General features: G+C 33.2%; 1 protein-coding gene across 1 annotated transcript; it reads right to left on the bottom strand.

Annotated features, from left to right (window-relative positions):
* Positions 1-10,448: 10,448 nt before the first annotated feature.
* LOC101250919 (mediator of RNA polymerase II transcription subunit 15a) lies at positions 10,449-12,759 on the bottom strand. Its single transcript, XM_010321080.3, has 3 exons — positions 12,435-12,759; positions 11,878-11,989; positions 10,449-10,726 (listed from the first exon to the last, which is right to left on the bottom strand). Exons 1-3 carry the CDS (start codon positions 12,497-12,499, stop codon positions 10,622-10,624), a joined length of 282 nt encoding a protein of 93 aa, XP_010319382.2. The 5' UTR covers positions 12,500-12,759; the 3' UTR covers positions 10,449-10,621.
* Positions 12,760-15,178: the final 2,419 nt, after the last annotated feature.

The raw sequence follows: 15,178 nt of genomic DNA, 5'->3' as shown, positions 1-15,178 counted from the left end.
TTCATTACCCTATGTCACTTGACCCATGAGTAAAACTTAATGAATAATAACTAGGATTATTACATTGAGATATAACTCAAAAATGTCTACAAGTAATATTAATTTATTGTATTATGTGTAGAAGCTTGAATAGTGGTTCAGTATATGTTGGTGGTGTTATGATTAGAAAAGAGTTAATGGAAGGTTTGTTATATGTCTATGATTACGGATTAATTATTTAGGTTCCCAGTTGTTAATATACTTTCAATTATTTGGAGATAAGAGGAATAGGAAAAAATAGATAAAGACGTGGTTAAGCTTTTGTATCAAATAACATATGTTTTTTCAACTTTATTATATGTGCAACCAGTAATAACTGAGTGTAGGATTTAAAAGGGTAGACATTGATTGCGATTATTCACATGGTTGTTGCCACTGGTTTCGTAATTAGTGGCTTCATTTTAAAATAATTTTATCTCATTATATTATCATCATTTATATTTTGGTGTATTGAGATAGATAACTAAATATTAGGAATTCCATTATGGTTATGTCAAATTGAGGAAGTGAGATTTAATCCTAATTTTGAAATTTAGGAAATATGAGATTTTGCATATGCAATGACCTCAGGATTACGAAGATGATTTCAAATTTCTGTTCTACAATTTTGGGTAACTTTTTAGAATGAATAATCTTATAATTAACATACATAGAACTAATAATTATAAGTTAGGACAATATTTTTTTCTTTCAAGTTATAACAATAGGAAATTGCAGGTTGTAACATTTTATTAAAATTAAAAAAATGATTTGAAATAACAGTAAAAATTAATTAGTGTGAAAATGTAAATAAGGAAAAAACAGATATATTAGTAGTTGTAACGACCCAGCCCATCGGGCTGTGCAGGCACCCACTATAACACCTAAATAGGAGATCCCTCATATTTTAATAGAGAAAACATGCGGAAATTAAAATAATTAAATAAGAAAGTTAAGGAGATTTAATAGATAATACTTTCAAAATACACTCCTTGCTAAACTTGTTAAATAATTTAACAACCCCAAGGACCTAGTCTAACAGGTAGAAGAGCTACTAAGAGTAGCGATTGCACAATAAATAATAGAAGAACACAACTTCCACCGTGTAGAACGAAGAGTTAAATCTGCTGGAGTATTTCTTCGTCTTTACCGAATGAAACATCACCAATCCTGCATCCAAACTATGTCAAAAAAGACATAGCAAGAGTAGTATTAGTTCAACCACACGCATTGATGGGCATCATCGAGTAACCTGACACCCACCTCATAATAGAAGAAAAAAATAATAGGATCATGCATGTACCACTCTTCCACCACCATTGCCCTTTCTTATAACACCTTCAAGTTACACAATTTCTCTGGCTAATAACTATTTTTTCCCAACCCCTAACATCTCTAATTTTATTAAATCATAGCCTAAACATGCTAACCCCATTGGATAATCCCAAACATCACTAACATCCCTTCCTATCAATCGATCATATCATACTCTTAAATTATTGTCACCTTATCTACCCCACGGCATATAGTTTCTCTTTACCACAAATTTTAGCCCTATTCCATCCTCCTTGGGTACTTACCCAAACAACACTTCAACAATTTACTCTTTCCTGAAAAGTATACCTCATAAAATAAACACATCACCCCATACTCACATACCGACACATAGATCCACCTACATACTATCATCATTAGATATGAACTTAATCATTACAAGTATATGCACATCACAATACGAAAATATAACATGATTTACCATATACTCTTGTCACAAGTAGTTAGTTCTCTCACGGAACCCAAACTAAAACTGTTAGCTTGACGTAACGTGAAGACCCGATCCTAAGTTGTGTGGAACATGACAAACCGATCGAATAGTTTTTCTGGAATGCCTCGATCCAATAGTTGTGCCAAAACATGGAAACTCGAGCCAATTGTTAGCTTACAGGAATGTGGCAATCTGATCCCTAATCACATACCACAATCAGAATCACAACACATCATCAAGATCATACATTCGAGCCACTATTTCATGGTATAAAAGTTCATACATCTCATTTTTAACAAGTGTGATCAATAATTTAACATGCATACAAATAGACAGATCATAATGAAAAACGAACGAGCATATAACACAAACAACGTTGAATCACAACCATCACCTAAGAATTTCCCCCAATTCTTATCACACAATAGATCAAGTTCAACCTTATTTCTTCATTACGGTTTTATACCTAAATTGCTAACATTCATCAACTTGTTACTTCGATAGGTATCTTAGACCAAAACTTGTTCCCTTCTACCGGATACCTTTGTTTAATGAAGGAAATCTACTCAAGATAACAACTAACAACACTCGACGTGTCATCAATTCTCTACATCAATCACTAACCCAAATACATTACATTATAGGAATTTTTTCACGAAATTTAAACGGTGCATGAAGGTCTACGCATATCTCCTATGATTGATTCTATATACTAAATGGTAAGCATAGATTTAAAACTACTCAATGCATAAAACCTTACCAACCTGGGTACCAAGTAATTGCCCAAAATTTTTATTTCTTTTCAAGCTTTTTCGGATTTGCTACGGTGAATTTGGCCAAGATCCACACGATCCCGCCATCTCTATTCTAGAATGCTCCTTCGTCTTCTTTCTCAAACTTGAAAAAACTTTTCTAAGGTTTCTAGGGTCTTTAGGACCTATGGGTATTTTTAAAAAGATGAAAATATAAGGATTTCTCGTAGTTAAGGTTTATGCTTGTCGATATCGCTACAACAACAACGTAGCCCGCTGAAGAGTTGTCGCGCCAGCGGCATCTATCTGCTGTAGCGGGACAGGGTAAAGGTATTTCACAGATTGTTGCTCTTCTCAAATAAAGATGGTTCGGGTCATTACAATAGATATCAATTTACCATTATTTTGTCCCTCAGCAACTAGAGCCCGTTCATCACATGCTCTCACTATAGAACGCCCCCTTTAAGACAAACGACTATTACACAAAACAACGAAAGTTGGAGATCTCTAACCATTCAAAAACATGAAAGGGTATATACAGGCTAGAACAGAGGGGCTAAAATGACCAACTCATAAATAGTACTAGGCTTCTATGCTAGCGGTGTTTGACATGCAACATGCAAAGGTCAAATTAACTTCAAGCTTTCCTCAAGACCTGCCTGCTGAAGAGGAAAATTTGCCTCTGTAAGGACATCACTACAACGGGAGATTAGGCAATCGTTCTTTCCCAGAAACACCAAAACTCTCTCAAATCACTCTCCCTTAAATGTCGAATTTAAGGTATGTTTTCTCATTTTTTTACTCCCATTACTTCATTGCTTTGGTTACAATGGTTGCATGATGACTATATAATCGAATTAGAATAGTTTTCGGCTAGTTACTTTGAAAATTTACCAAGGTGCTAAAGTGGTAGAAAAACGTAGCATGATTACTTCCCTTACGTCCCCAATGTTTGTACTACGTCATAGGCGTAAGGATTCCGTAAAAACATGGTATAATCAATACAGAAATTGATGAAGGAAGTTCAAATGTCACCTTGCCATGAACTCAAAAGTTGGACACTATTTAGGAATTATTCGGTTGAAAAAATTGTTAATTTGTATTCTAGGTAGTTAATATTCCCTTATCTGCTAAAAATTGATGAAAATGGGGATTTTAGAATGAAAGACGCCCTTTTTGTGTCTGATGTTTTATCCCAGATGAAGGCCTCTTCAGCGGCATGAATCCCACTATAGCAGCCTGCATCATCAAACTAAGCGGGATTGAAACCGCTATAGCGGGATGATCCAGACTAATGGCCTGACTCCCCTACCCTAAAAATTCTCTCTTTTTGTCTAGTCTTCCCTGCCTGGTCTATGTTTTTTCTAACTTATCTTTTTTCTTGCAGGTTCTCTCAATTGGCTGGTCAAAATGACGAGAGCTTACCCTTTTTCCGGTTCCCAGATGCCGCTAGTCGGGACATGCACCAACATTATAACAACATCGGTTCTACTGCGAGAGGGCAGATATTACATAAGGTGGAGGAGAGGCTCTTGCCTTTTATGCTTGTCTGGTGGAGTTTGGATGGTTATTACTGTCTAAGACTCCCTTAGATGCACGCTCTACTTGGGTGAGGCAGTTCAATGCCATCTTCCTACCGTCGACTCGGATGACCCCTATCAGGTCATTCGCGTTTGAGGTGTCGGAATCCCTTTGACTGGTGCTTTTATAAATGAGTCACTAGTGGTTCTAGAGGTCCCAAGCCATGTATTTGAGGACGGGCTAAGGGAGATGGACCTGGGATGACTAAGTTATACCCTAGTGGATCCTTCGCAGCGGGAGAGGTTTATTGGGCTATTGTGGATGGCACTACTATTGAAGGTTTGTTACCTGATGCTAAGTGATGGATACACTTGGTGTCTAGGAGCTTCGCCCGTCGGGCAACCATACATATGTTATCTTTCCTCGGGCTCTAGTGCTGGCGTATGCTATACATGTAATTTCACTAAATATAGGGGTGCAGATTATCTCCGAGTGCAAGAAGTTCTAAGGGGCAACATGAAGACATTCTTCCTTCCCTGACTTATCACTTCCCTATGCAAGCGGGAAGGAGTGCAATCGTTGGATACTGACCATGTATTACATATGGATACCATATTCACCCTCTTTTGATTCGATTAGGTTTTACTTCTAAGGTAAAAATGAGGAGGACGAGTAAGTCTAGCAGCAGCAGAGCGACCTCAGGTTTTGATGACGCGGACCTACTCTCACGTTCAAGGGTTGAGGAGGACTATGCAACTGTACGGAAGAGGACGAGGAGTGCTTACACTGATTTTAATCCTACCCCAAACAGAACTACCCTTGAGGTTGAGATACTATGCCGTCAGCTGTGCAAGGAGAGAAGGAAGGGTGTGGTCAGAGATCGCCTAATGTTGAGAATGTGGAAAATGGTTAAGGCCATATTCACTTGCGTGGTTCTTGAAAAGGCTCTTCGTAGACTCGAGCCACCGCATTTCAGGATTTCTACATGCTAAATAAGGCTTGGAATGGTGTGAAACCTCCGGAGAACCTTGATTCATACATTGAACTACCCAGTCCGAGTGTCCCTGACTTGTATTCCTTTTTCTTATTGCTTATGGATTTTTAGAACAAGTTTGTTTTTGTCTTTACCTTTTCGATAGTTTTTATGTTTTTGTAGCACAAGGATGCTTGTTTTTGGTTGTCTGAGGCATCGCCTTTTAAATCTTATGTTAAATTACGCTACTACTCTTATTGAACACTGGTATAGAAGTTCCAAGGATTGGTTTGAATCCCTTACGAGTTTTTATTTTGAAATAAGGGAGTTCAGGAAAAAACTGGTGAGGATTGTGCCTTCATTTGTCCATCTCTAGCGGGATAAATCCCATTGTAGCGGCTCTGAAGAGAGTAGAACCAAGGCCAAAATTTTAGAGGGTTCTTTTTCCACTTCCCACGATTCTCTAGGTCTCTATTTTCACCATCCCATGGGGCTTCTAGATTTATCCAACTATGATGCACGAGGTTTGTTTCCTAATGCTTTAAGACAACTCAACACTATTGTACACATCCCCAAGATACACCCAGACATTACGACTTGCACAATTTTAACAATTCAGTCAGAGTTTTACTTGACTTCAAACACTCCACACGGTATCGTTGGTGATGTTGCCCATACCTACTATATTCTTTCCCATCGTCAATAATTTAGTCCATCTGAGAATATTGCCACATACATAATTAATTAATTCAACAAGCAATACACAATTATAGCTAAGTTAAATTAACAAGGCACACATTCATAGTTTTCCACTTACAAAGCACACGAAGTTTAAATGTATTATTTAGTTCGTTGTGTAGATGATCATTACTGGTCATCCATGCTCTTTATAGCCCCTAGGACTAGATAACAATTGGAACCCTCCAGTTTCAGTTAACTATTTGGTGTTTTTCGATCATATCCATGATGTCAGTCTACATCGTCAAGATACCAATTGGAATCGGGTGATACCGATTGGACTAAACTTATGCCACAAACGACGCTTCGCACGATAGTAGCAAAAGGAGTGGAACGACTTCCTAGAATGATTCCTAGCCTCTTTTAGATTAATGTGGATGCCAACACACCAATCCACCAAAGTCTAGTTTAAATTTTGCTCTTGTACAAGGAGACCAATAACTTAAGCTATGATACCAATTTGTCATGACTCATCCAACCGGTCCATTCGAGCACCCACTCTAACACCTAACTAAGAGAACCCTCACATCTTAATAGAGAAAATATGCGGAAATTAAAGAAGACGGAATAACAAAGTTAAGTAGATTTAATAAATAACACTTTTCAAATACATTCCTTCTAAACTTGTAATAATTCAACAACCCCAAGGACCTAGTTTTACAGGTACAAGATCTACTAAGAGTAACGATTGGACAATAAATAATAAAAGAACACAACGTCTACAATGCAGAAATAAGAGTTGAAGCTGCTGGAGGATTTTTCATCTTCACCTATTAAAACATCACCAGTCCTACATCAAAACTATGTCAAAAAATACATACCAAGAGTAATATTAGTACAACCACACGTACTGTTAGGCATCATCATTAAACTCGACGACCACCTCATAATATAAGAAAAGAATAATAGGATCATGCATGTACCACTCATTTCTCCACCCTTGCCCTTTCTTAGAACACCTTCAAGTTACACCAGTTCTCTGACTACTAAAAATTTTCTTTCCCAACCGCTAACATCTCTAGTTCTATTAAATCATAGTCTAAACATTCTAACCCTATTGGCTAATCCCAAACACCACTAACATCCCTTCCTACCAATCGATCAAGTCACACTCTTAAATTATTGTCACCTTATCTACCCCAAGTCATATAGTTTTTTTCCTTACCCCAATCTATAGTCGTATTCCATCCCTCTTGGGTACTTACCCACACAACAATTCGACAATTCACTTTTTTCCAACAAGTACACCTCATAAAACATCTACACATTACCACATACTCACATACCGACACATAGTTCCACCTAAACCCTGTCATAATTCGATATGAAAGTAATCATCACAAGTATATGCATATCACAATTCCAAAATATAACATGATTTACCCTATACTCTTGCCACAAGTAGTTGGTTCTCTTACAGAACCCAAACTCAAATAGTTAGCTTGTTAGAACGTGGCAATCCAATCCCAAGTTTTGCCAGAACATGGTAACCCAATCCAATGCTTATGTCGTAATGTGACAACTCAATCAAATAGATGTGCCAGAATGTGGCAACTCGATCCAATAGTTAGCTTTCCGGAATCTGATCCCAATCGCACACCATAATAACAATCACAACACATCATCAAGATCATACATTCAAGTCATGATTTCATGGTATTAACAATTCATACATGTCATTTTTGACAAGTGTGAACAACATCTTAAAATGCATACATATATACATATCAAATTGATGAACGCACGAGCATAGATCACACTCATCACCTAAGAATTTTCGACCAAGTTCAACCCTAGTTCTTCATAAGGGTTCGTCATTTGGGTTTTAAACCTAAATTTCTAACATTCATCAACTTGTTACTTCGATAGGTCGAACCTAACATAGACCAAATTTATTCCGTTCTATCGAATATCATTTTTTGATGAAGGAAATCTACTCAAGAAAACATTTTACACAACTCAACTAGTCATCAATTCTTTACATAAAGCACTAACCAAATATGTTGCATTATAGGAATTTTTCAACGAAATTTACTCAGTGCATGAACATCTTCGCATCTCTCCCTGATTCCGTATACTACAAGGTAAGCATAGATTTACAACTACTCAATGCATAAAACCTAACATACATGGGCACCAAGAAATTGCATGGAGTTTTGATTCCATTTCTAGCTTTTTCGAATTTGTTACGATGAATTTGTCCATGGATTTGCAAGATTTCGTCATCCCCATGCTAGAAAGCTCCTTTTCCTTCTTTCCAAACTATGAAAAACTTTTCATAGGTTTCTAGCATAATTTATGACCTATGGGGTATTTTTAGATAGATGGAAAATTGTAATTAAGGTTTATGCCTCGCCAATACCACTACAGCGGCAACTAGCACTGCCGCACCAACGACATCTATCCCGTTTTAGCACGATAGAGTCCGGGTTTTTCACGTATTTTTTTCCCTCTCAAATAATAACGATTCAGGTTGTTACAACAGTAAATGATTTGAATTCAACACTGAATGTGACATAAAAATAGGAGATTCATAAAAAAAGAAATATTTGTTTTCTATGTTTAACTCAGAATAATTAAATTCGTTTAAAACATATTTCTTCTTTTTTTCAAACATTTCTCTCTTCTCGTTTTCATTCGATAATCTTCATTTTCTTGTAATGCACCACTTCTTATTGGTATTAATAAAATATGGTGGTAAATGGGATCCTTCATGTCAGTGTTCCTTACGATTTATTATTTGTATTGGTACACTAACAAAATATAAAAAAACCTTAAACACAGTGATATTGGAAAAAAAATATTCAGATTTTGTTTGTGTATAATGTTGAATTATGGCATTATTGTAATGAACGTTTATTTTTTGAAACTACATAAAATTTGTTTGAAAATGGTATAGATTTGGTATGAACATTCATTTTTTCTGTATGTTAATGGTTTAAAAAGTTACATAAATTTATTTGAAGTTGGTACACTAGTTATACCATGTTGTTACAATTTTGACATTATATTGGAATGAATTTTATGCACTCATTATCTAATAAATGACGATTAATAGTTATGGTTAGTAAAAATTTGTATTATATTGACATGATTCTTTTGTGAGAATGACAGCTTATGTGATGAAATAGTTATAATTTTAGTATGAAATGTATATGAAAAGTGTTCACAAAAATTGCATTAAATTAGTATACTGATTTCACATTTCTTGTTTAATAATTTTAACATGACATTTTTTTAAATGTATAATGCTGTATTTTGGTATGAAAAAATGATTTTTTTCATTATTTGTCATACCCATTTTTTGTTTGACGTGTGGCAATAAAAAGGAACATGAATCAAGGTAAAATCCCTAAAATCGGGTAAAAGATAATTATGATTGATTCTTTAATTATATTACTTAATAATATAAATATAATTATAAATTTTAATTGTTTAATAAAATTAAATCAAATTGATTTATAAATTAAAAATGATATTGTATTACCAGCAATTAAAATGTTATAAGTAATATTATTTTAAGAGTAGATTTAAAATTCATAATATTGCGCTTTAAATATATATGTAGGGTGAATTTTTTCTTTTTTATACCTAGGCTACAGGTATAGCAATATTGATGTCGATGGACTCATGTACTTATGCATTATTCATGCTTGATAAATTTAGAACGTTCTAAGGCATTGCAGAGAAGAAACTTGTTGGGTAATTAGGTTGCTTGACTTAGGTTCTTTGGTTGAGGTAGGTTATAGATTACTCTTTGTGACAGAGACTCTTAATAGTGATTTATAGTCATTGATAATACTGTGATATTTTCTATGTACTTAATTATTGTAGTCTGAATGATTATGTGTTGTTTTAATTGGTCTGTAATCCCAAGACCGCGAAATTCATAATTTTAAAGTTGTTCTATTAAAGTGATGCGTTGAATAAACCAGGCTTGAAAAAATTTAACGACATGGTACCATCATTATAGAAATGCCAATAGGCGAAAATTTGGCTCAACAAACATTCTAGTAGTATTTGATTTTTTCCAACCTTGTCCAGATTTAGAGAAAATCGAGTTCTTAAAGGTTTTGGGAAAGCTGGTAGCAATTGGGTGACTTAATGATGAATTTTATCACATAAGGTGTTAGATAATATGTTCACGAACTCGTATGACTTTTCAGAATTGAATTTGAGTAAGTAGAACTCCATGAACCGAACTTAGCGTAAAAGATATTTTCTGAGTGTCATGGCTTAGTGGTGTATTGTGTAATGGAATTTTGGAAATTCTTGAAGGAGCTCACTGGTTCAAGAGTCACGCCCTAGTGGGGGATTCTGACGCTCTGGCGCCGCTGCTGTGGCAGGAAGGACGCAAGTTAAGTTCGTTAATAAACCCCTAAACGACCTTATTTGGCACTTTTTTGACATTTAGAGCTAAGTACTCTTTTTTCACCATTCTTGAGGCTAAAGGTTAGCTAATTCAGTTTTCGAACGGTAGAACGTAATAGAATGGGTTAAGAATGATGGGGAAGGGATTTGGTATAAATTCTATGGTGGAAACAACCATAAATTGTTAGTTGGGGTCATGTCCTTAATTAATATTATAAAAATAATTAATTTATATTTTTCAATATAGTATATTTTAATTAAATAAATCATAAAAACTAAAAGCACAATTTTTTATGAACATCATGAAATGTTTGCTTGACAAAAATATTAATATTATAAATAGAATGTCATAAAATTATAATCAATCATATAAAAACATAATTTATCAAGTTCTACGAAAACATAATCTATGAAGTCATTAAGTTTATACAAAACATCCTGTCAAACAAGATATTTCCCTATTAAAATACAGCACATGAGACTTCATTGTTCACCTGGACTAAGGGCATTATGACCACTACTCCCAGAATTTTGAGATTTTGTCTCCATGGTCAGCATCTTTAAAGATATCTTCCTAAGATAATCTTGCTGCATTAGATAGATGTAAGTTAAAATACATACAACATAGGGTTGGTAAACTGAGGGTAGGGGCGAGTTCAAATATTTTTCTAAAAAAAATTGATGCACTGTCGGTCGGGTTGCAAAACTATGCAGGGTTTAAGCAACAACGATCCACTGTAACCCCACAAGTGGGTCTGGGGAGGGTGAGAAGTATACACAAATCTTACGACTACTTTATAAAGATAGATAGATTGTTTCCGATAGACCCTCAGGCCTCGGTTGAAATAAAGCATCTCCAAGCAGCGGTTTGAACAAGCAAAACAAAGAAATTAAGTTCTCAGTACTAAACCTTCTAGGCGTAATAAGACGTTCAAATTAGATCTAATTAACTATTTTTCTTTGGCAATCAGTTTAAAAATTAGTTCAGAGTATAACTCAAATATGAAAATAATTAAATTACATATAAATTGATTCTAATCATTTTGTGTTGACAATTATATAGTGAGCACTCTTGGGGAATAATAATTATTATGATACTATAGTATTTACGTGTGAGAAGAACATGTCAATATGCAGAATTAACCCTGTTTTTTTTTGTTCTTGACACCACTGAAATAGGTAAACAAATTATCAATTAAATAAATTACTGATCTCATGCTTAAGATGAACTGATATATAGTATCAGGCTCTTCCATTTCCCTGTTATAAGAACCTTGATGAGAGCAAATTTAGACATAATGATACGGGTGGGGGATCAAAATCTTCGCAGGTTTATACAGGTCCCCTTGCCATCCATAATATAATGTGTCTAGATTACTGGAAAGACGAATAGAATTATATAATGGCAGGAATAAGGTCAATGAAGAGGAGAACAAATTGCATCATTCACGTAGAAAAATCCCACATTGGATAAATGGATGGTTACCTACTTACCTTGAATGGTTTTGGAGAACAAATTACATCAAAAGTTCCTAATCGGATGAAAATTGATTGGTTTATATGGTCTCGGAGAACAAATTGAAACACATCCAATGAGAAAAAGGGATGAGTGGTTCCCTTATATGGTATTGAAGAACACATTGCATTAAAAGCCTCATATCGGATAAAAAAAAGGCAGGGGTAGTTTATGAGCTAGCTTTACAATTCGAACAAATAAGAAACAAGTTTAGACTGCATACCTGACTTGTAGCAGCCGAATAGATCTTTTCTTCAAAGTTTACAGCAATTTTCTTAAGCTCCTCTACTCCTTGTTGCCCAGAAACAGGAAGATGCCTCTTCAAGGTCTCCATTCTATACAAACATATCAACATAAACTCTTGATATAAGTACAATCTAGATATATACTTCTCAAATCTATTAAAAGAAATTCAAAATCACCAACAACAACTTACCATTTCGACATATCTTAAACAATAGATAAAGCACAACGAGTAAAACTAGCTTTTCCCTTTTGACTTAGTTCCTTGACTGATTCCACCCCCACCCCCAACACTAAAAACATTCTTACTGTAATCCCACACATGGGGTCAGATTGTACCCATATGAAATTGGAAATAACTATGACATAAATCTCCAACTATCAGATTGATTAATCAATACCTCTAGCAAAATGTGGTTTCTTAAGATAATCCATAAAACACACGCGCACAAAAAAAACCTAAATTCTAAATTCCAAATCCTTTAACAAATGAAAAATAAGAACACATCGCAAAACAAAAAGAAGAAAAAAGCTTACATCTTGTTGACAATCCTTTGACGCGATTCGGGAAAAAGTTGAGTTCTCCAATCATCAGAATCCATTTCAATTCCACAGTCCTTAATCCACAATCGATTATAACAATTTCTGGCTTCGATCAAAAGAAGAAAAAAATTCCAATTTTCGATGAAAAATTACCATTACACCTAGATTCAAGGGGTATAAATAAGAAATAGAACTTAGTCTTAATATATATGTATAGTAATAAAATAATAATACATGATAATATTTGACTAATTACCAATTTGTCCAGCCGCCATTGACTCAAAGCCTCTGCCCATTTACTAGTGAACAAGTTTATGCTATTTTAAGAAATATGTTTAATATAGTCATTTTATTCGTCCTCTCTATAGTAACTAGATATAAAAGTATGGGCAGGGCCCAATATATATATATATATATTAGTTATTTTAATTCTTGTGAAACACATAAAATTAGAATAGTTTTAATTAGTATTATTGTTTACTATTTTTATTATGTTTTTAAGAACTTTTCAAATAATATCTTTGGCACATGTGATAATTAGAGAGTGAATTAATTTTTAACATAATTTTAAAATATTTTAAGTTGTAAACTATTATGATTTATGTATCACATGTAAAATTTTAAGAGTCAACTAAATTTTAATTATATTTTTAAAATAGTATTTCAAGTATGTAATTTTAAATACTACATGTTATTTCCCTGTCCGAATTAATATGTCACATATTAAATTGTGAGATTTAACTATAGTTTTTATGTGTTTTTAAATATTTTAAATTGTGATTAATAGTAATCTTAACGTGACAATATATTTTACTCCCTTTGTGCCAATTTATTTGGCATATGTGAAATTTTGAGAGTTAACCACATTTTAGTAAGATTTTCAAATATTTTAAGTTGTTAATTATTATGATTTATAGAATTCTTAATGTGATTTACAAATTATACATGGTATTCTCTCAGTCCTAATTATGTTGTACATGTGAAATTTTGAGAGTTAATGAAATTTGTAATATTTTAAGTCAGTTTTCAATACTATTATTATAAATACATAGTAAAAATTTGTAATATTTTAAGTTAGTTTTTAATACTATTATTATAAATACATAGTATATAAAAAAGAAAATATTAAAATTAAATAAAATAAAATAGATAAAATACAAAATATAAATAGAAGAAATTGAGGAGAAGGGTAAATCGGTCAATTGACCGGCTGAACCTAAGCTCCTCAACGTTAGTTTGTATAATATCGTTTGCCACATGTGAAATTTTGAGATTTAATCACATCTTAATATGATTTTCAAATACTTTAAGTTGTTAATTATCCTAATTAGGTCATATATATGAAATTCTGAGATGTCATTAAATTTGTAATATTATAAGTTAATTCTTAGTACTATTATTATAAATACATAGTAAGTAAAAAATAAATATTAAAATAAAATAAATTAGAATAATAAAATACAAAATATAAATAGAAGAAGTTGAGGAGAAGGGAAAATCGGTCAATTGACCGGCTGACCCTAAGCTCCTCAACAGTCGCTTCTATAATATAGTTATCGTTATATAAGAAGTTTTTTAAATAAATTTTATAATGATTCACGACTAAAAAACAACGGATACAAAAGTGTTGCCTATCGCTTTTCTATAAAATATTTTTTTTTAAAAAAAAAGTGGCGTACGACATTTTGCGCCAAATATATATATATACACACACGCGCGCGCACACACACGCATTTATATATATATATATATATATATATATATATATATATATATATATATATATATATGTATGTATGTATGTATGTATGTATGTATGTATGTATGTATATATATATATATCACACACACACACACACATATATATATAATCAATAATTAATTATTGAATACAGATATTCTGTCGATTTTGATTTAAAATAATTATTTATAAATTAAGAAAAAGTCACGCCGTCCGTCACTTTTTATTTATTTTCATTATTTCTTAAATAAGTGACAGATAACATCTTTAAGTCGGTCGCTTTTTGGTCAAATATCTGGTAAATTATTTTTAAAATGTGTCGGACAATGTCTCTTTGTCCATCTCTTTTTGGTCAAAAATTTAGTCAAATATCTTTAAAATAAAAGTGGCGGACATGGAGACGTAGTCTGTCGCTTTTTATTAAATATTTGATGGACAGATCAAATTTTCCTCATTAACCCCTCTCTATCAACCCTTATTCTCTCCCCATCCTCTCTATCGTTTTTAGGACTAGTTTGATCATTAAAATGTCTGTTTGTGCATTGTGAAAGTTGGAGGTCAAACTTAAAATTTGAAATCAAGTTAAGGGTCCAATATATGTATTATGCCATTCATTAATTTGTGTCAATCGAGTGTTTGTAAATAATAAATACCAACACTAGTTGATCCTATTCATGACAAATTCATTTTTGAAACATCGATTTGTGTCCATCTAGTATTAACACTTAAGCTTAAATTTAGGAATAATGTGTTTGTTTAACATAAGTACCAACATTAGTTGATCCTATTGATGACAAAATTGATTTTCTTTCAAGATCGATTTGTGTCCACATAGTGTTGACATTTAAACATTAATTTCGGAATAATGTGTTTGTTTATTATGAGTACTAACACTAGTTGATCCTATTAATGACAAAATTGATTTTCTTGCAAGATCAATTTGCATTCATCTTGTGTTGATACTTAGCTTTAATTTAGGAATAATGTGTTTGTTTAG

The sequence above is a fragment of the Solanum lycopersicum genome, chromosome 1, assembly GCF_036512215.1.
Source record: "Solanum lycopersicum chromosome 1, SLM_r2.1".
NCBI lineage: Eukaryota > Viridiplantae > Streptophyta > Magnoliopsida > Solanales > Solanaceae > Solanum > Solanum lycopersicum.
The sequence above is the reverse complement of the archived record's forward strand: the minus strand, read 5'-3'. Positions and strand labels throughout refer to the sequence as shown.

Bases quoted from the DNA above. Each gene is read 5' to 3' on its own strand.
- LOC101250919 (XM_010321080.3), bottom strand. From the start codon at position 12,499: ATGGATTCTGATGATTGGAGAACTCAACTTTTTCCCGAATCGCGTCAA. The intron at 11,990-12,434 runs GTAAGCTTTTTT...ATGTTTGTATAG, and splicing joins CAAAGGATTGTCAACAAGAT to AATGGAGACCTTGAAGAGGC. The intron at 10,727-11,877 runs GTATGCAGTCTA...TATCTAATGCAG, and splicing joins ATTCGGCTGCTACAAGTCAG to CAAGATTATCTTAGGAAGAT.